At 42.1% G+C, this 22,095-nt stretch overlaps 2 protein-coding genes across 2 annotated transcripts in view; both read right to left on the bottom strand.

Moving 5' to 3' along the window:
• Positions 1–8,366, bottom strand: part of ddb1 (damage-specific DNA binding protein 1) — a 60,485-nt gene extending 52,119 nt beyond the window's left edge. Inside the window, exons 1-6 of the mRNA XM_079998053.1 lie at positions 8,228–8,366; positions 7,027–7,175; positions 6,788–6,904; positions 5,544–5,765; positions 4,529–4,643; positions 1,979–2,076 (exon numbers count right to left, since the gene is read on the bottom strand). Of these exons, the coding sequence (XP_079854179.1) occupies positions 1,979–2,076; positions 4,529–4,643; positions 5,544–5,765; positions 6,788–6,904; positions 7,027–7,175; positions 8,228–8,288 (762 nt within the window). The 5' untranslated portion in view covers positions 8,289–8,366. The remainder of the gene's footprint in view (positions 1–1,978; positions 2,077–4,528; positions 4,644–5,543; positions 5,766–6,787; positions 6,905–7,026; positions 7,176–8,227) is intronic.
• Positions 8,367–17,034: 8,668 nt separating this feature from the next.
• Positions 17,035–19,313, bottom strand: LOC307228186 (transmembrane protein 138-like; the record flags this gene model as incomplete). The annotated part of the gene is made up of 4 exons (XM_079997751.1): positions 17,035–17,147; positions 18,348–18,423; positions 18,818–18,989; positions 19,114–19,313. Coding segments are annotated over 4 exons (561 nt in total), but the record flags the coding sequence as incomplete, so codon positions are not given.
• Between the last annotated feature and the right edge of the window lie 2,782 nt (positions 19,314–22,095).

Here is a 22,095-nt window from a genome sequence, read left to right as displayed (position 1 = left end):
AGCAGTGCTCCCAGCACCGCACCTCAGCTGGCGTGCACCAGCCCTCATTTTCATTACGCCACGGGGTTTGCCTCACCCTCTGACTCGCGCATGCGAGCTGATCTGCCAGGCCGAGCACATCTGGTGCCTACACCGGTAGCGGGGGCCCTGTCCCCCCCTACGCCGGCTTCAGTGAGCCACAGGGAGAGAGGCTCCGGGGGAACCGCGGAGCGCTCGCTGAAGCGGCGAGGTCCGTGCAATGTAACCTAGGTGTACATTATAACGCCGTTTGTAACATAGACTGTTATTAAAACGTGACCGATAAGGTTAAAACGTGTGCGGTAAAATAACAGCATACAGAGTTTTACGACAGTGGTGTTAAAAGGGCAATTGCACTCAGAAACTGGAGGCGCCAAATACCAAGTTACATAGTGCAGCTTTAAAAAGTATTTTACAGAAAGTATTTCACCCAAAATAACAAACAAATAGGACACTACTGAAAATGCCAGCAATTTTGAATAAATACAGTACATGAGCTTGTTTTTGTTTCGTGTCTGCTGCGTTTATCAATGAGGTATTCAAACAAACAATCCACATGGTTTATACAGCATTCCAGCTCTGTTAGTAATTCCTATTTACAAGAGCAAATGCACCAGCAGTATGCAACGATTCCACAACAAAGCATGTCAAAAGGCAAGTTTGTATTTGTCAAGATAGCCTAAAACCTTACCGGCAGTGATTTAAGCTTAACTGTGAAGTGAAAATGCAGTTAGGTTGTTTAGCAGCCACTGCAGAGCAGAGATGTGGGCTAAAAATAAAAATAGAAGGCAGCGCAGTGGGGTAGTCTGGGGCGATAAAAACAGAAGAGGAAAAAAAACCCCCCAAAAAAAACCATTTAAATTGTCATCTCGTCAGGAAATACAAAGTGTGGTATCTACAGGCAAGCAAGAAATAGTAATTGCGTACAACACATAGGGGGCCGCCGGGATTGATTTGACCCCCTGCCGGGTCTAAGCATCAACATTTTTTTCCATTTATTTCTGTATTTTTAAAGTTGTTTGTTTTTGTTTTTGAATCCAAATATCGACATTGACCGACACATTGATTTTCTATTTTTTTTCTCCACCATTTAAAATGGGTAAAAACGTATTTGATTGTAAGGCACAGCGCAATGACTCTCTCTCTCTCTCTCTCATTGACAACAGACCAGTCTGCGAATAGCCCCTCCTCTTCGTGCACACTTTGAATCTAACCATGATCAAGCACAGGATGTTTTCAACATCCCGTTGGATTGGGTACTGAAACCCGGTACCACTATGGCACCGGTTCCTATACGATCGGTATCTACCAGACAAAATTGCAACAGAGATTTCAGTGCCATGACCGAGCTGCCGATTGAAATATCCGCCCTTCGCCACACGCGCCTTCACTAAACATTATCGTTAGGAGAGCGAAACTCCAAAGTGTCAGTTATTTGTTAAAATGTGAAAAGTTTATGAAAAGTAATGAAAGACAAATGGGGTTAATTCATTACAAAAATCTCTAAAAATGCTCGATCAAACACCTTTTCCCCCCCAAAAAATAACAATAAAAAGATTAGGCCCAGATCTAATCATCAGTCGTTCCAATAATGCATTAAAGACCTTAAAAATTATATGATATGATTGATCAGAAGCGCAAGTATGATTTGGGTCCTCTGTGTACGCAATTAGTGCCCCTGTCTCCCTCTTCAATGCGCAATAGAGACCTAGAAGAGGGAGCTATCACGTGTCCCGTTCCTCTAAATAGAGCAAATAAAAACATTTTGTTTTGGTTTTAGATGCATTTTATTTGACTGAATTTCCCTATTGAACGAAACCAAAAAAAGCACCGTGCGTAATGGGGACACTCTCAGCATCTCCCCTACCCCCATAATAATACGATGGACTAGCTAAAAACCCTAAAGAGAAAGAAAGCCACGAGAGGACATTGGCAAAGCCGCATTGTGTAGAATGATTACCTTGATGGTAGGTGGTGCAATAGCCAAGTATTTGTCCCCATTGTGGTAGGTGATTGATTCTTGTCCAATGATTATAGCACCCCCAAATGGCTCTGGCACTGAAATACAAGAACAAAGGCAAAATGGTCTGTGAGAAAAAGACAGCACTAGACACAGAGACAATCTATTTGTTGTAAAATTTAAAGCAGGTTAACGCTTGCTGAACAGGAGAAAACAGTTTGATATAGTCTTGAGCCAAAGATTTACCTTCAAGGACTGATGAACAGGGAATTATTAACTTCACCCATTAAATTCTACAACATTTCCTGTATTTAACCCAAACACAAACTTAGTATAAAGGTATTACTGTTAGTCTTAGGCATTACTATAGCAACCTTATTTCACTGGCTTGTTTGACTCCACTGACATTGCCGATTGCATTGCTTTAGAAACCTTCAACTCCCAACGACAATATTAGCCTTTTGTACATTTCCCTGATTGTTCTTGCATTTCAAATGCCCGCAATTTTCTCATCTTCTAATGGCTACTTCAGCATGATAATGCATCATGCCACAAAGCAAAAGTCATCTCAAACCGGTTTCATGAACGCAACAATGAGTTCAACGTTCTTCAGTGGGCTTCCCAGTCACCGGATCAAAATCCAATAGAGCACCCTTGGGATGTGATAGAACGGGAGATTCGCAGTATGAATGTGCAGCTGACAAATCAGCTGTAATTGCGTGACGCAATCATGTCAACATGGACCAGAATCTCAAAGGAATGTTTCCAACATCTTGTGGAATCCATGCCAAGAAGAACTGAGGCTGTTTTGAGAGCAAAGGGAGCCCCTACCCAGTATTAGTATAGCAAAAGAAATTGCAGCACTTTGCAAAGGATAACAAATCCCACTGAGAACATCTTTAAATGTGAATACAATTTTAAACAAGTGATTTTAGACCATACTAGCCCAATTATTTTTTTGTTGTGGCCAGTCAGGTAATTTAACTGCGGAGGCTAGTAATGTCATTATTATTATTATTATTATTATTATTATTATTATTATTATTATTATTAGTCCAAGGCTAGACCCAAAGACATGGTTGAGGCCTTGTTAGATCCAGGACGCCTCAGACATCTCGTGGTTCAAGTTTTATCCATTTTAATCTACATTCAGAGTTGGAATTAGTGAAAAACTGATACAATTTGACAGGAAGTAGCCGAACGTCCGCGCATCGCCGCTACGCCAAGGTTCTAAAACTTCCAGTCGGGTGGTGGAGAGATAAGTGTGTTGAGTAAGACGGTTGTGACATCATCATCCAATTCCTTATATATTTGCAGATTGTGGCTAGGAACATCCATTCACATCGTGCGAGCTGTGTAGTGTAGACGCATAGGAAAACTAGGACCCACAAAAGTATAAATAATCAAAGAAAGTAGTCGCCGCGTTGTTACGTCACTCCCGCCATTGTTGCCCCACACACCATTAGGTCATGTTTCTGTCACTATGTCATCATTGCCCGACACAGCACCAATGCGCTGCTGCATTTCAGAGAATCCGGGAAACTGTAATACGTACGAAAGACGACTAAACTGGACCCTGTGTAACTGGACCTGCAACAATATCTATATACTAGGGATGTTTGCAAGTAAACAACTATAAATTAATTGCAAAAAATAATTTAATCGATTAAGATTTTGTCTTATCGCTAAGAACTGAACAATGTGTGGTCTCGTTGTGATTGTATCAACGGGAGTCGTTGGGGCGCAGGGTGTTTCGAGAGAAAAAAAAAAAAAAAACCCAGCCAGGAAGTTCTAGTACTCACCAAAATGGCATAGGAACTAGTAGAAATAGACAAAGGCTTCCGAAAGAACGACAAAATACAAACATGGCAGCGCGTAGAGAATAATATGTGTATTGGTGCTCAACAACTAATGCTGCGTTCAGATGGAACATGGTAGACGGGAATGGGATAACGTCACGAGGAGAGGAGAAAAACCCCGACGCGAGGGAGAAGTACGATGGCAAAAGCAAACAAGCGATATGTTGCTTTGGTGACAAATCCAACAAAATATATAAAATTAATTAATTTAGTGTCTGTTACTATATATTAGAATTTTAGCAATGTTTAATAATTTTATTAGCCTCACATTGTCCATATCGGCACCAGACTTGATCTGCTACGTAACATCTCGCTCATTCCATCAGGGAGGACGGCAAAAAGATTAAATATTAAACTTGTGCAAAGACGGGTCGTAAATATTCCTGTATGCACAAACCGTCTCAGCGAGTCTTGCCTCGAACTTCTCCATTTTTAAACTAAATTAAATGAGGGGAAACCCTCCTCACACAAAATCCCGGAGGTGTGTTGATGTTGCGTAGTTCACCACGCATCATGGCACCGCCCCTTGTTGACGTCATTAGCTTTTATGTTATCAATGAATTTACGATTGTTAAGATTACCAACGGTTGATTACGGAAATTCATTTAAATTTGCATCCCTGTTATGCATCAACAAAAAATTATTCCCGAACCCCTAAATAACACGATAGGTTGTTATACTCAGCCCACACCTGGAATGACCATGGATGCCTCTGCCTCCACGTTCTCCTGTTTCCAAGGCCCTTTGTTGAACTCCTTCTCCCTGAGAGAAACTTCATAGGTCTTAACATGGCGCCCCTGCGGGTCCTATTGTACAGCAGAGAAAACAGTTTAGCGGTTACATTTTATTGCAACTAGGGCTGCCCCCAAATGGTAGACCAAACTTTTCATTGGTCGGTTGGTCAGAGAGAGAAAAAAAACAAAACAAAACAAAACAAACTCCATTCAGGAGCAGTGCCTTACAGTCTATGGCTGGAACCGTATGAAACACTAGAAGGATTTTCATTTGAAACAAATTTTAACAAAAACAAATGTTCAGTCTCCTTGCTGGTTGTTCGGGACTAATTTAAGCTTTTGCCAGTCATTAACAGGCGGCTCGATTCATCAATGCACGCCGCAGTGCTTGGGAATTAAATGTATGTTTTAAAGGCTGGTTTTAAGGTATTGTATTGCTGTTACTGATAAATTAACAAAATGTTCAGTCCCCTTGCTGGTTTGTTACGACACATTCGGAATAGGGATGTTTCTACTTCCTAATGTGTTCCTACTACCCCCGGCTCCCGGGGGCTGGGGAAGGTGCATCGAGTAAACGAGTTTGTTGCCCCGGGAAGCAGTATGGTTGGGGCGGAGGGGTGCTCTAAAGCCAGCGGCCACCTGGGATCCCAGCCGGGGATGGGGAAAGCTTTCTGATGCCCCAAAAACATATATATAAATAATTAAATGAATATCATAGACACGCAACGATTAGATGACTAATGGCTTAAACTGATTAATTGTAAAGCCAACTGCTACAATAACAGTTTGAAATTCACCCCCAAAAATATGATACCAATAAAATGACAGGGAATCAAACAACTCGACAAGGGTGTTTAATCAACAACAAACCACCAGGAAAATCCCCACCAAATTGCAACCCATCATGGGTATGTATTTCAGTATTTCAAAGGCAAAACCCCCAAACGCATAGATGACCACCGCTCCCCCTACCTGGTAAATGAAGCACACAGTTGGAGCCTGGCAGCCATACAGGAAGTGCACGTCAATGACCTGCAGCTCCTCCAGGCGGATGTTGAAGGCCTTGAGCTCACGGTTGTCCCGATCCAAGGGAATCACCTTGAACAGCCCATCGTACAGTCTCAGGCCAATCATACGGCACTCTGGGTCTACGATGCCGATGATTCCCGTTTCAGATGGGCGCCCGATGCGATCCTGCAAGAAAAGCGATATGGTCGTTGGGATTCGGTTCTATATGAAAAAACTAAATACAAATAATGGGATAGGATATTTCACTTCACAAAACAACCTTTGATAATCAGCCATATTTCATTGTCATGCTGTGCAGAATGCTTAATATAAGGAGATAAAAGCTTTGAAGCAAAAAAGCATTGATGAAATAATTGCTGCTGTTACCGATATCAGGATGAAAGCTTTTCATTGCAACAATAAATAAATGAAAGATGGAGTTGACGTGCTACTATCGATTCAATAAATACGTCACTCTGTGGTGCGGGTTAGCTGATGTGTGGCTGGAAACTACAGTGAGGCATCAAAGTTTGAGCCTGCTACAAATACCCAATTGAATTCAGCATAAAATGAAACACGTGTAAAAATGCAAATATAACTTTATATCTTGGCACACCACAGTTAGAAGTTTCTCGAAATTGTTATGAAACCAATTAATAATTATAAAATATATAATAATTTCATTCAAACATCAACAAATGTATGCACTAATAAAAAGAGTACTTTTTTTGGTCTTCTAACATCAGACCGCAGAAAATCACATAATTAATAGGGGCCTTTCTGTTGTGTGGAAGTGGATTTATTTTCCAGCAGTACAATGACGAGCACTACTTGAACAGTTGAAAAGCGAATAAAGTTCAAAGTTAGAATCAAAGCCATATAGAGTGCAAACTATGATAAAGGGCAAATAGCGGACATAAATACTGGTAAATTTAGTGTGACTTAACTTTTTAGGATTGATTTTTTTTGTTATAGAAATATCATTTCAGAAAAGACATGCAATGACTGACATGTAAAAGATATGTATTAGTTGTATTACACATGAAAAAATGGATAAAAGCCAATAGCATTCTTGTTGGAATACTGTTGTTGTTTTAATCTAACTGTCATAAAAAGTACATACATGCTGGATTTCCAAAATTAAAATTACAAGTTAAATTAATAGTTTTGACATTCAGATGTGAAGAATTCTAATGATAGCCACCCACCTGTACGTTGCCATGGGCACGAGTGATGATGTCGATGCTGTCTCCATTCTGTTTGTACTCCAGGATGCAAGCGTTGTACTTTGATGTGAGAATAAACAGCAGATCTTTGCTCTCACCCTAAACACACGAAGAAAAAAAACAAAACACATGTGGCATCACAAATGTGTCATATTTTACTGTAACCACAGCACTAGCGCTCTAATTTTATTCTGGCAATATAAAAGACCTCAGTCACTTACCTTTGGCCTGAAAAGCTCCATGACAGCGATCTTTCCATACATGCCGACCTCTTTGACTGGTCGCAGTCCCTCTGCTGTGACAACATATATTTCCAGTCGTGTGTTCTTGGCTATGAGCAGATTGAGATCCTCTGCAGAGGTGAAATGGCCTTTGGACAAAATAAAATTAATAAATTAAAACATTTTGATTGTTTGGATGACACGCACACCTACTGCATGGGCTTCAATACACACACACACACACACACACACACACCAGAGTTTGGCCTTTATCATTTCACTGCACCGCAGTGCATGTGACAAAAACAATCTTGAAGTAGCGAAGCAATTGTCAGGCTCAACTTGTACCAATTTTATCTTTTTAAAATACTTTTGCATTTAGAATATTCCAACATTTCTTTGTATGCAGACACTACAACTTTAAAATGAACTTTGACCCACTTATATGGAAATATAAAAAGGCCATTATTCACCATTATAAGCAGTCAGTCCTTACATCCTCACTGCCACTTAGCCCCTGTCAGCCTTTTTTGTCATTTATCTCTATCTGGTGCATAACGCACACCTTGCATATTGCAGATTCCTTGTATATGAAAACGTGCTTGGTCCAACGAACGGATTCTAATGGCATCACTGTGGCAACAAGCAGGGAGACAACAGCCAAAAAGACAGCTGACACCCTCGTTCCCAAGTCCAGTCTTTCGGCGTCCCGCGAGGACTCCCTCCGTGCTCAGATTTTCAAAATCCACTTTTAACAAAATAACGGAAATAGCTTCTTGGGTTGCAAGATCAAAACTGCAGCCATGTACTTGTTCAATCAGCTCCAGCCATAATACCAGCTCCGTGTCCATCAGGATTCACGCTGAAAGCGGGAACTACTAGACCATAACAATAATAATGATAATAAGCCCAGTTGCACATGTTTGTGACGTTTGGAGTGGTGATCGGGACAGTGGCGTGGCGTGGCGTGGCGTGGCGTGCCGCGGGATTATTTCCGCGTAGAGCGCTTCGGGGGAACACGCGCCTCGAACGGACGCCGATCGATCATATCGAACAGCTCGATACGCAGCGTGGCGTGTGAGCAGCTCCGGGCCTGCAGCGGCTTCGCCCCCAGCGCGGGAGCTCGGCTGCGCTTGCAGGTGGCGGAGCGTGCGACGTTTACCGACGGCGACGGCGAACCGCGTAAGATGCTTCTACCTACCCGTGATGCAGGCGTTGACCGCCGTGGGCTTCTGCGCCGTCACCACGTAGTTGTACGACATCTTGGGCGAAGGCGAAAGCGGGACCACCGGTCAGAGTGTTGTTGGTCGCGCCTGAGCGAGGACACCGTTGATGTTAGAAATACCGGAAGTAGCCGCTGGCCAGACAGTGACGTCGCGGCAGACGCGTCGGAAGTATTTTGGGGGGGGTTTTTGTTTCGCGATCGCCTCCTGGAGGCCGTGGAGGCCCCGTCGAAAAAGATGCCCCTACGCTATGGTCACAGGCTTAATCGCAGATCAGTGCTTCGTCTTCAGTTGTTATTTGTCGTAAATGACACGAAGCGCTTGGTTTTTTGTGTTTCCCCCATTTCTGCCCGTGATCAATCCGAAATAATTGTAAACCATTTTCAGGGGCACTCGTAGTTTGATTTGAGTTCCCCCTTCGAATCGGTGTCTCCCAATACACAAGGCAGGCGAAGCGTTTTTTTTTTTAATGTCATAAATCTATCCTCGAACGAGCCTTTCCGCTAATATGTCTCTTTCTTGTCGTCGTGTCATTCGGATATCCTTTTCGCAATCCGATCGTTGTGTTTCTTGTTCTATTCGGTGCTGATTTTCTCCGATATTGTTCGTATCATTTTATTTAATACAAATAATTGCATTGCTTTCAGCTTAAATTGCAGGTCGTGGTTGTTTGTATACATGAAACTTGTCCACGTATTGATTTTATTAGGTCCAGCAGCACCCCAGCTCAGTATTAAAAAAAGAATTGAAATAAAACTGTATACAGATGTGTCATGCTGTTCATAAAATATATTCAACATATATATATATATATATATATATATATATATATATATATATATATATATATATATATATATATATATATATATTAGATATGTAGATTTAGAAACATGAATATATATTGCAATAGCGGATATATATATATATATATATATATATATATATATATATATATATATATATATATATATATATATATATATATATATATATATATATTCATGTTTCTAATAATAAATATTATTCACACTGAATGTAGTGAAATGTCTTTTTGTTATTTTTTTACATAAATATGTATACATTCAATTACATTTCTTGCTCTACACAAACAGTCGCACAATCCAAATGTGCTCGTTTAAATGGTAGTCTGCCACGGCGCAATCTGGCAGCCGAACACATCTGGTACCGAGCACCAGGGACGGACCACTCACTACCTGCTGCGGACCACTAGCTTCTGCGCCCCTCGTGGTACTAACCAGTGGTCTGTCTTAGCGACCATGGCCCGTGGCCAGACCTCTAAATTGGCGACAACCCCTGCCGCAGTTCCATGTTGCTCACCAGCCCATTTTGGTGAGGGGGGTTGCGGGTGTTACGGTCCATAATGTGAAAAAAAATGACAGATTTAGCGCTTTAGCTTTGAACGCCTATTGTAAAACCTCTATAATCTTTTTCCGTGTACGTGGGCTTAACAATTATCACAAGGAAATCTGTGAAAAATAAAAGTTCAAAGTTCTTTTCTCTATTGAAATTTCTAAATTTCAAGTTCAATAACGCCCAGACTAGGTAATAACAATGACATAAACTACATGTTGCACAGCCTTTGGATTTCAAAATAAAAGTTCAAAGACCTTTATTTTGAAATCAAAAGGCCAAAGTCTTGATCCTATAATTATATAGACCTAGTTTGAGTGCTCCCATGACAAAAAATATATTTTACTTTGTAATTATTATTTTTTTTAATTAAAAACAGCTTTTATTTTGAAATGAAAAGGCTGTGTAACATGTAGATTAGATCTCAGACGCATATAGACTTTGTTGAAGTATTCTTATTCATACAACAACAAAAAAGCTATAGAACTTGAGTCATGTAACTTGTAGACGGTCCCTAATAGGCCATTGAAACAGTGACTGACTCTCAGTGCTGCCACTGTCTGTGAAGCTACACCTCATTCCAGGGAAGCGATCAGCTGCTCTCCCTTGGGGGTTCCGGACAAAACCGGCTGAATACAATTTTCCCGGAATGAATGCAAAACCCTTCGGTAGTTCTATGTTTTATGCGCTCAGCTTGAAAACCGCAAACAGACACAAAAAAAACATCTAAAATGGGAAAGAGCTGTTGTGCAATTGACTGTACAAATAGATTCAACAAGAAATCGGAGCTATCTTTTTACGGACTGCGAAAAAATATTAGAGTAGCAAATGGATCTCTGCAATTTGCAGAAACAACTGGAATCCAGTAGCCTGGGAAGCAGACAAACCTGCAAGCTCATAATAGTTTGCTCTGCAGATTTGCAGCGTACCACTCGACCACTCGTATCGTATTGATACGATGACGATGCAGAGTAGAGCCGTTGAGGCACCTTACCAAGATAGCTGCTGCTGATGTAAAATGGTCTGTTGAATCCGCTATTGCAACAGTATTAAACAAACTGGATGGTATATTTTCATCTAAAAAGCTTTTGTTGATAAACAAAATGTGTTTGTCGTACTTCTGACAGGATTTGGTAGACGTCAAATTTACCAACTCATTCCCTCAGCGATATGTCACACTTTTCGTTGCTCTAATTGGTTGTAGGTGTCAGGGTTCATTGTCCCTCCCCTTGCTTTCCTTTTGTTTTTTTCCCATGTCTTCCCCTCCCCTCCTTTGTGCTCTGTCTGTGGTCTGGAGGTGGGCATGGTCCTGGATCCCTCCCTGTCAGCTCTTCCACAAAGCTGCGCCTCATCCACTCCAATCTAGCGACAGTACTTAACCCTGGGATCTTCACATGTTCCTTCCCTGATCATACAGTCTATGATGCAGGTTTCTCGCTGGTCAGCCGGTCTCCTGAGGAATGTACGCCATGCCTCTGCCACCCACACTCGTCGCTCGTTTTGGACTTTGGTGAACTAATCCTGATTGTCCGCAATAAACCTCTTAAAAATCACGTTTACTTCTGTTTGCTTGTTCTGCATCCTTGGGTCCCAAATTGCACAAATTATAACCGAACGATCAGGCCAAATATGGACCCATCAGACACAGCCCCGTAAACAAATTACCTCCAGCATGCAGTTTCCAGTCAAGGTGCATTACACAAAATCTTGGTTAACTTCCCTTGGTTTGTTTTCGCAGCCCCCCCTCCCAGCTTCCTCTGAACCCACGCCATCGTCTCACCAGCCCAGAGACTCACACACCTTCCATCCACAGCCATTCCGATGAATGTCGAGGCTTTCTCCTCCAGTGTGCCATGATGTTTCGGCAGTGCCCGTGACGTTCACTTTGGATACCGCCAAGGTGAATTACATTTTGGGTTTGTTAAATGGGAAGGCTCTGGACTGGGCTCAGGCGATATCCATGAACAAACCAGCAGTTGCCTTTTCCTATAAGAACTTTGTTTCCTGAGATAAAGTTATGCTAACCGGTTGTTAAATATTCAGCAGGGGTGCAGGAGTGGGGCAGATTACTCTGTGGACTTCTGGATTTATGCGGCAGATGCACAATGGAACGAGGAAGCGCTGAGGGGAGTTTTTACTAAAGGGTTTAATGAACGGATGAAAGATGAACTGGCATCTCGGGATGTACTACCTAACCTCAGTTCTCTTGTGTGTCCCTAGCTATTAAGCTGGATATTGCTTGAGAGAGAGACTTCAGGAAAAATCTGGATGCTCTCATCTTCCTGCTGCTCCGCGCTCCTCTCCACCAGCTTACAGGGATACAGGAGCCCCCCCCCCCCCCCCCCCCCCGGAACCAGTCAGCTCTCAGGACCCCCAGCCACTCCAGCAGCAGCTGAGCCCATGCAGTTGAACCGAGCTCACCTCCCCTTTAATGAGCGCCAATGCCGCTTAAGGGTGGGTGAGTGCATTTACTGCGGGGAATTTAGGCATTTTAATACGTCAATACCCCCATTACAATAGTAATAGGGATACTGACAAGCCAGATTAGTTCCTCTCCCCCATCCAAGCTCAGACTCCAAATCCCTGCCACTCTCTACAGCAACCAGCTCTCCCTGCCTCTGTTAACCCTTATTGATTCTGGTGCCCAGGAAATTTCTTATATCAGAGGATAGTTTCTAAGTCAGGAATCGCTCTCGAGCCCTCGGAGAAACCACGCATTGCCAATGCATTGGACGGGAGGTTTTAAGCTTGGGTTATGCACCAGACTGCACCTGTAACCCTGGTCCTGTCAGGTAACCACCATGAAACCATTAGGTTCAAGATGATATCGGCCCCCAGTACTCCATTGGTAATTGGCCACCCTGGTTGCAGAAGCACAACCATCACATCAACTGGTCTGTGGGTAGGAAAATTGCCTGGAGTTTACTCGGTCTGTTTGCAATCAGCTCTGTCTCCTGCCGATGGTGCCATCGAGTCGACCTCACCACTACCGAAACCCTCTGTCTTGTCTTCAGTCCCAACAGAATATTACGACTTGGGTGTGGTTTTCAGAAAAACACTTAGCCCTGTCCCTGCCCCCCCATAGACCTTATGACTGTGCCATTGATCTTCTGCCTGGAGCTCCATTGCTATCTAATCGCCTTTGTAACCTGTCCCATCTGGAAAGACGGGCGATGGTGAAGTACATTAAGGGCTCTTTGGCTGCAGGTATTTTACTCCCCTCTCAATCCCCTTTGGGAACAGATTTATTCTTCGTCGATAGGTGAGATAAGACTTGGAGACCCTGTATTGACTTCTGTAGGTTACATAATATTACCATTAAGAATAAATACCCTTTGCCCTTGATCAGTTCAGCTTTTGAACCTTTCTAGGGAGCCACTGTGTTCTCCAAGTTGGATCTGCAGAACGCTTACCATCTGGTCAGGATCAGAGATAGAGACAAGTGGAAGACGGCCTTCAGAACCCGCTAGAAAATTTCGAGTACCTGGTGATGCCTTTCGGATTGACCAATGCCCCAGCCGTTTTCCAAACCCTGGCGAATTATGTTTTAAGAGACTTTCTTAGCCGTTTCGTCTTCGTGTACCATGATGACATCCCTATCTTCTCCCACAACCTGGATGAACACGCCTCCCATGTTCGCCAGGTACCCCAAAGACTCCTGGAGAACAAACTGTTTGTTAAAGCTAAGAAATGTGAGTTTCATTCCGGCACTGAGTTTCCTAGGCTGCGTCATTCAGAGTGGGCAGGTTAAGACCGACCCAGAAAAGATCAGGGCAGTGTTAAAATGGCCACAACCTGCCTCCCGCAAACAACTGCGGAGGTTCCTCGGTTTTGCAAACTATTATGGGAGGTTCATCAGAGACTTACCACCTCCATCCCATTTGTCTAGTCTCCAAAAGCGGACTCCGCCTTCAAGAAGTGAAAGGGGCTGTTCACATCTGCACCTGTCCTAACCAAGCCAGACTCTACTCTTAGGTTCATCGTGGAAGTGGATGCTTCTGACACTGGAGTGGGAACGGTCTTGTCCCGGCGTTCTGGTCCTGACCAGAAACTTCATCCCTGTGCCTTCTTCTCCCGTCGTCTGTCCCCGTCCGAAAATAATAACGATGTGGGAGTGTGTATGAGTTGTTGTGGTGAAATTGGCCCTGGAAAAATGGAGACAGAAATGTGAATGCTGATGCTCTCTCTCTGCAGTTTGTCTCAGGAGAGAAGAGTGCGAGTCCCCATCCTGCCTCAGTCTTGTGTTGTGGCAGCCCTTACCTGGGAAATTTGACACTGTAGTCTGTGAATCCCAACAACAGCAGCCCGGCTAACTGCCTTTCTGTTCCAGATTCCGTCCATTCCCAGGTCCTGTAGTTGGTCCACATGTCCCGGTTTTCCTGCCATCCTGGGGCCTGCCAAAACGTGTCCCTACTTAAAAGTCACCTTTGGTGGCCCAGCATGGAGTCCAACACCTGGAAGTATGTGGCTGGTTGCTCCATCTATGCTTGTGGCAAGTCCTCTCACCATCTATGGGCTGGTCTGCTACGCCCCTTACCCGTGCCCCGTCGCCCATGGTCCCACATCGGCTGATTTTCCGCCATTCCAAGGTAACACCATCATACTCACCATTGTTGACTGTTTCTCCAAGGCTGTTAATTTTATTGCCCTACCTATATGTCCATCTGCCTGTGAGACCTCTGACCTCCTGACTAACCAAGTTTTCCGCCTTCATGGTATACCAGTGGATATAGTCTCCCTATAGGCCCCCAGTTTATCCCCCGGGTCTGGAAGGCATTTTGCACAGCCTTGGGAGCCACGGTCAGTCTCTCCTCCAGTTTTCACCTCCAAACAAATGGACAGCTGGAAAGGGCCAACCAGGACCTTGAGGCAGCCTTACGTTGTGTCGCCACCTCCAATCCCTTCTCTTTGAGCGCCCACCTAATTTGGGTCGAAGATGGTTAAAACCCCTCCGCCAGTGCTGCTACAGGTCCTTCTCTCTTCAAAACATCTCTTGGTTACTAGCCTCCTTTGTTCCCTTCCCAGGAGAAGGAACTAGCCGTTCCCTCAGTCCAACACCATCTTCGCTGCTTGTCTCCCTTCACAAGTGTGGAGGGAGACAAGGGCAGCCCTTCTCCATTGGGTGGAGAACAATAGGAGACTGGCAGATCGCCACCGAGTGCCAGCCCTCAACTCCTTTACAGGTCAGACAGTCTGGCTCTCTTCTAATAATATTCCCTTGAAGACAGAGTCCAGGACACTGGCACCACGTGATCTCGGCCCCTTTGTCATCGAAAGGATCATTAATCCCACAGTTGTTAGATGTCATTTTCCACCTTAAAAATGATTTTCATCATTAATTGAGAAATTAAATTCTGTAAATATTTATTCTGTAATGTATTTAATTATCTCACATTAGTGTATGATTTTGGGGGGGGGTGCATATTAAATGACACATCCATAATGCTCTGATGATTGTGACTGAAACATTTGTAAAGCAGGCTTGACAAATAAAAGTGATACTGTAAGATATGGTCTGTTGAAGTTTTCCACAAATCAGGTACAAATAAATGTCAGGAAACCTGATTCTTGGCCACATATCAATGTACACTTCCTACAACCTCTTCACCAGAAACGTTGTGGGGTTCAAGGCACAGAGGACGGGCATCCCACGCCTCGAGGATTCACTACTTTGTCACAACCTCAGCGGGATTGAAGACCAAGAAGAAAATTATATTCATAATTTGCAATCCAATTTCAATATTTATTTGAAAAAAATGTATTATTATTTCAACATATGAAAATGAAACGACTGCTTTAATCATCTTCTATTAAGAGTTTAACTTTAACAAGACATGTCTTATTCATTCTAGATGTAAGTCAAATATTGGATTCATCTATTAAAGGTGCACCAAAAATATGCTTAAAAAAATTGCAACCTGGCAAAAAAAGACCAAAGCACATCCACGCAATTACAAGCATGCCAAGAACACGCTATGATTTTTTTTTTCCTATAAGGTAACATTAACACACTTACACGGAGAACATTGGACTTTTGAATTCATCATCCTAAGTTAAGGCTGTGTTCACAGTGTTTACACACAGTGCCTACTCACAGAGAAAACCTGAGAAACAACACGTGAGGGCGACCGTTAGGGTGAAACACACTACACTTTTAATGTAGTTTAATGTGTTTCTTTTAATGTACAAAAACACACAAAAAATACAACCATTTGACGACACAATGTACATCATACCCGTGTGAACTCCACAATTCTCAGAGGGACATCCCATAACAATCCCCGTACCCCAGACACAATTATCAAACCAACGAAAACAAAAATGATTTCCATTTAGAAAAATTTGTATGGGCACATATTCGGCAATAGATGCATAGGCCGCACACCCTCTCTGCTATGAGCAAAATGTATTTATAGTAACGATAATATATTTTTTAAACTAAGCAGTATAAAGTTGAGGAATTTAAGTAGCATAACAGAAATCACTATGTTTTGGCCAATCAGAAATTCAGTCAAACGTTACGACATAGGAATGGATTGTGGGGCCCATCGTCACCATTCGACTCACAAACATTTTATGGGAACAGCTCTGCTTCAGACTGCGGCAAACCATATTTCCTTCATCCTAACAAGAATTAAAAACAGAAAGAAATAGGTTTGAACAGATGTATACCCTGATGAAGTGTTTCAAGAAGTCCAAAGCTGGTGAGCCCAACGATTGTGAACTAATTTCTTTGCGCTTCTGGCGTTCTTACTTGGAAAAGTGTATCCACTCACTTCACTAGATTGGGCTGCGCTAAAGCTTGATGTATTTGGAGTTAATGTCGGCCTAGATGTATCTCACGCCTCTCTTCCTCCATCATTTGTGCAAGAAAACATAGAAACAAGGCCGTTGAAAAGTTAAAGGTGTTAAAGTTGTTCTGTGTGATATGTGGTTGAATTATTTTATCCATTTAAACCTGATGCTTTTTGGAAGATATCAAATGCAACGCTTTTAACCTGATTTGGTCGCTTTTGGTCATATTTGTCTGCTCTGCTCTCAAGTGCAGACCACACCTTGAGGCGGGAATTCACCCAAAGTGAGACACTATAGACGCTGCCTTTGATATGTTTTAAACGGTTCCAAAGTGCTTTGAAATCAGAACATGTTGTGAGACGAGTAAAAATCAGGGATATCTCACCTATCATTCACAAAAATGAACACTGGAATTTTGCAAAGGGAGCGCCAGTTTTTTTTTTTGTTCTTTTTTTTGACAACCTGCAAAACAAGAATACACTTCAAAAGCCGTTTGGGACTCTTCCAAAGGGCCTCATCAGACCTGAGCATCGCCACTGCTCATTGCTGCTCCCGCTCGGTGCAGGCATCTGTGTCACTATGTGGATCTACGGTGCGTTCGCGGCCAATTAGCGGCTCACTGTCGGGCTCGAGCGAACACTTCCCTCAGCCAAGGCGAGTCCTCGTAGAGCCGCGGGTCTCCCAGGTACTCAGAGGTTCGCTTGTAGAAGTAATAGTACAACACAGAGGCTGCGGAGAAGTAACGGGTTTGGACAAATCAATTAACACAACATTGACAATTGATGGGGAAAAATGTGAATATATCCTTTGGATGGATGGCTGGGTGGGTGGAAGGACAGATATATTTAAACCAAGTATAAACCTGAGGATTTGAAGTAGTAAAACAGAATACTGAGAATAAACCTAAAATAAATTAACAGTAACAATTCATTAACAATTGCAAACACACACCTCTGGATTAATGATCATTTCATATTGGAATTGGCGAGATTACAGCACATTGGCCACATTAAACCTTGTGAGGCACAAGTGCCGAATTTTGTATTAAATGATCACTCACAGCACATTGTAGTTACAATACTAAGTAATGTTCCAGGAAGACAATACAGATGACAGACAGACAGACAGATAGATAGATAGATAGATAGATAGATAGATAGATAGATAGATAGATAGATAGATAGATAAACAATTCCCTGTAATACTTACAAACAATAGAACAAAAAATATAGAAATATATAAAAATAGGGTGTGAATATCTGGGGAAAAGTGAAATATACACCAAACCTCACAGTGAACTGTGCACAAAGTTTGAAAGGAAAAAGGTGAACTGCTATGAAACACAGAGACCTTCCCTGAAATGAGCTGCTCAGAACAACAGCAAACAGACTATAAATCTTCTCATCCACTTATCAGCTTAGGATTGCACCCAGTTGACTGGCTGCGACTGGTGCAGGGTGCCCATGAGCAATGTGCCGCGGTTCCCCCAGTGAGAAAGCTGAGGGAGCGCCGAAAAAAGGAACAACTAATCTGATAAGAGCTCTGTTTATTCTCTGTTTATCTTTTCCCTTTTTTCTCCTCATTATTTTTGGCGATTCTCCTACTGCAGCTAAAAGGAGGCCTCCGCAGAGTTAATCACACGCTTCTCTAATTCCGCATAAACATGAGCTTATGTTTGTTGATGATTTTTTTTCTCTCTCTCTCTGTTGTGTTCCTCCCTGGAGTCTCTACCATAGTGTGAACTTGAATTTTAGACTAAGTCAATAGAAATAATAGTCACACATTATACCACACAATATCAAGAGTATATTCCATAACGAGATGTTGATAATTGAAAAGTTATCCAATTTCTATAGGACCAAAATAAACGTAAAAACTCAACTCAGTGTACTGGGTCATAGCTACAACATAATGAACGTGTAAACTCACCAATTCTTTGCATGACAAACAGCACTTGAAGTCCATCTGTCCAAATAAATCTGTTGGAGTTCAGCCAGCGTAGATTCTGACAAGGTCATCAAACAACAATAAATATTCTAATCATATCATATAATATAACTCGCTGTTTATTGAAAGTTTTTTAATATTACACATGCGACAGAGTCATTTACGTCTGCAGTCATGAAGGAAGGAACGAATAATAATAATAATAATTATTATTATTATTATTATTATTATTATTACTGACAAAATGTACTTAAACTGTAAGTCACTTTGGACAAAAGCATCTGCTAAATTACATTTAATAATGTAATGTCATAAAATGGGATACAACAATATTTCCTGCATCCCGTTACCAAAAGGTGTTTATGTAATCCTTTCAGGATGTTCCTATTAAAGAAATATACATTTTAATTAAATGCTTCCTAGCGGTACTGAAATGTTTTTTGTGCCCCTACCGTGATCCAGGAATGAAGGACAATGCTCAGCGTGAGATAGAGAGCAGAGAGCATCAGCATTACTCTGAAGCGCTCCAGCAGCAGAGCCACCAGGCCCACCTGGAACACGTAGGTGTTGAACAGCATCAAGAGAATGATGATCAGGTTGAACAGGATGGAAATATCCTGGATGCTGAGATACCGAAATGGAGAGAAAATAAGAAAGGAGGAGGTGAGAAATAAATCAAATAATTAAAAATGTGATGTATTGATAAAGGGACCATTGTCAGACTTGGGACAGACGACCCTTTCCTTACATAAATAATACGAGCTGGACGGCCGGCTCAGACCTCAGGAGCTCACTGAAGGAGTTGACGAACAGGTCAAAGGAGAGCAAGCTGAGCTGGATCAGCAGAACCAGGGTGTAGTTGCTGCTCTGCAGCGTCTCCGGCCCGAAGGCTGGGCGCCCGGGCGGACTGTGGTTCCACGATGGATCCAAGGCTGCACTCCGCTCACACACACATTACACAGAAACATCAATTTGCAAAGTCCAAAGTGGTGGTCCTGTGGTCTAAAGTCCAGTATTTTCCACTCAGATAGATCCAAACTACATGAGGCGGGATGGTCACTAGGGCTGCAATGACACCTTTAGGGATCGGTCTGGAGTGAATTAAATAACTCCCGTTTCACTGGAGACAGAAAAGTCCTTTCAAAATGAACAACTGGGCTGGGCTGTTGGATGAGTTGCCTGGGAATTTTTGATGCCAGCATGCTAAGAGCTAGGATTCCAACTGGCTTCTAGCCCACAGAATCTCTCCAGAAAAGACTGACAGGATTGACTATATTCTATGGCACTGTAATACTTTTGAAACGATATTCTGTGGCTGCAGCGGTGGCCAGCGCGGTAAATAGTTGTTTGAAAGCATTATATCACAAGGGGTGTGATGGCACTCCAACAGCGAGATCCAAGATACAGTAGGTTCTGTGAAAGAAGATAGAAGAGATACATTAGACCAGTATTTTGAAAGAAGATAACACTTCTGCTGTTCTTTTTTCTCGAAAAATAAGTCACAATGTATATTTCCTATATTGCACAACCATGCATCCTCATCAACCTACATGACAAACAACCTAACTCTACATACATTTCAGAATCAAACGCAAATAAAGCAAGTGGTAAACCTCAGGTGAACTGCACTGCTCACAGTTCCTATATGCTTCCGTTTCCAACAACGGAAACGGAAACATATAGAGGAGTATTTGCATTATGCTGATACAATGAATAGCTGTTTTTTTCAACAGCAGCAACTAAATACATTATCAAATATGGCTTATTCTTAACAAAATAATCATACGGATTACCACTTTAATAATTGAGCTCACTTTACGATAACAACAAAAACATAAAAACAAAATATGTCTACAGAGTTAAGCCTGAAAAGTTACAAATAAGGGTGTTTTGGGGTTGTTGTTTTTTTTTGCTGCCCTTGGGGCAGTGACCATGTCATCGAGCAATTTTCCAACTTCACCAGCTTTTCCAACTCCACACAAGTCGGATCCTCTTACAGGCCGAGACGTATAAAGACGTATTTATAGCCCTGGCAGCGCTTTGGCAGGTGTGAGGGAGATTATAACCAGTTTTAAACAGGAGGAGCCTGGACATCTCCTTAATTATGAGACAGGGTTACTACTATCCTACTATGTCTCTGGTGCTGGTAAATAAGACAGTTATTATAAAATGTGCATATTGATGGTGCGTCGATGTCTATGATTGTGCGTAATTACGCACAGACCGTCGCCTTTATTTCACTCCTAGAATAAAATCTGAAGAACAATTCTGAAACATTTTGATTTTCTTTTGATTTAGTAGAAAGCAGTTAACAAAAAAGGTAAGAATTTTCGCTCCTGTAAGGACGTGTCTCCTGTTGTTAATCGTCTTAGGGAACGAGACAAGTGAACACACTGCAAGTTTGAGCGATCTAGAAAATCATCAATTACAGCTCTTAGATACCGACTGTCAATATGCATTAGTTCGTGTACCTGAAATTGCCTTTGAAAGGAAAGGGAATCCCATTAGTTTGATTGTCTTATATTGTCCAAATTACGCGCGTCCATAAACACGTCGACGCACAGGCGCTTATCGCGGAGAAGCGTTCGGTCCTACCGCACTACCTGTAACCAACGGTCAGCCAATGTTTTACCGCACGGTCGCGGCTCGGTGGGACACGGCGGCCAGACGATGCCGGTGTTTTCCGCTCGCGTGTCTCCTAGCCATTACGGTAAACCTCCTCGGCCCGGCGCCTTGGGGCGCGTCCAGGGGGGGGAGGCAGGAGGCAGCGTCGACGGCGTGGCCTGTCATTGTTTAGAAGGTTCATTGTAATCTGTCAATGAAAAATGTATACAATTATATATATATATATAAATAAAGTGTTGCCTTATCTTATTTTAAATGTAAAAAAAGAAACATTCTCTTCAGCCCTCACCCACAAGAAGGCTACAAATCTGAGTGGGTTTTTATTTTTTTTTTTAAATGTCTGTTATCTTCTAATTCTATCTTCCTTCTCTCATAATATGTCTTCGTGTATTTGTTTGGATAATATTTAAAAGTTTCACCATAAAAAAAATGAATAAAAAAACTATAATTTAAAAAAAAAGTGATTTTTATTTTATTTTTTTGTGCAGAGCAGGTACAAAACAGTTTTTTTTTTTACAGTATTGGGAGACGGAAAGCTAAATAAATAACACGACATATCAATCTGTCAGACTGCACAAAAGAAGGGCTCATCCCCCGGCGAAACTCGGGTTCCTTTTCGTTCCCACAAAGAGCCGTTCGAAAGAATCCGATCGTACGTGAGCGACCCAACACCACCACCTAGGGGGGGGTCTCTGCCGAAGTGCAGAGAGTCCCCATCAAAATGTTGTTTTGTTGTATTGGGGTTTTTGTTATTTTATTTTTAGTTTTACATTTTTCATACACAATTTTTTTCCGCGAAATATAAACATTTTATCACCATGTTTGTCTCAGGTTCGGGGCTCGCAACAATATAAAAACATACACCAATGAAAAGACTCGAAATGAAGACATAAAATGACAAATTTCTATATCTAAAGTGTTCAAGGCCTCATGGGCAATGTCCTTTGAATGTTTGAATGTCTTTATGACGGATAGATAGATAGATAGATAGATAGATAGATAGATAGATAGATAGATAGATAGATAGATAGATAGATAGATAGATAGATAGATAGATAGATAGATAGATAGATAGATAGATAGATAGATAGATAGATAGATAGAT

The sequence above is a fragment of the Zeus faber genome (genome assembly GCF_960531495.2).
Source record: "Zeus faber genome assembly, chromosome: 3".
In the NCBI taxonomy this organism is placed as follows: Eukaryota; Metazoa; Chordata; class Actinopteri; order Zeiformes; family Zeidae; genus Zeus; species Zeus faber.
Note: the sequence above shows the minus strand (reverse complement) of the source record. Positions and strands in the feature narration are given on the sequence as shown.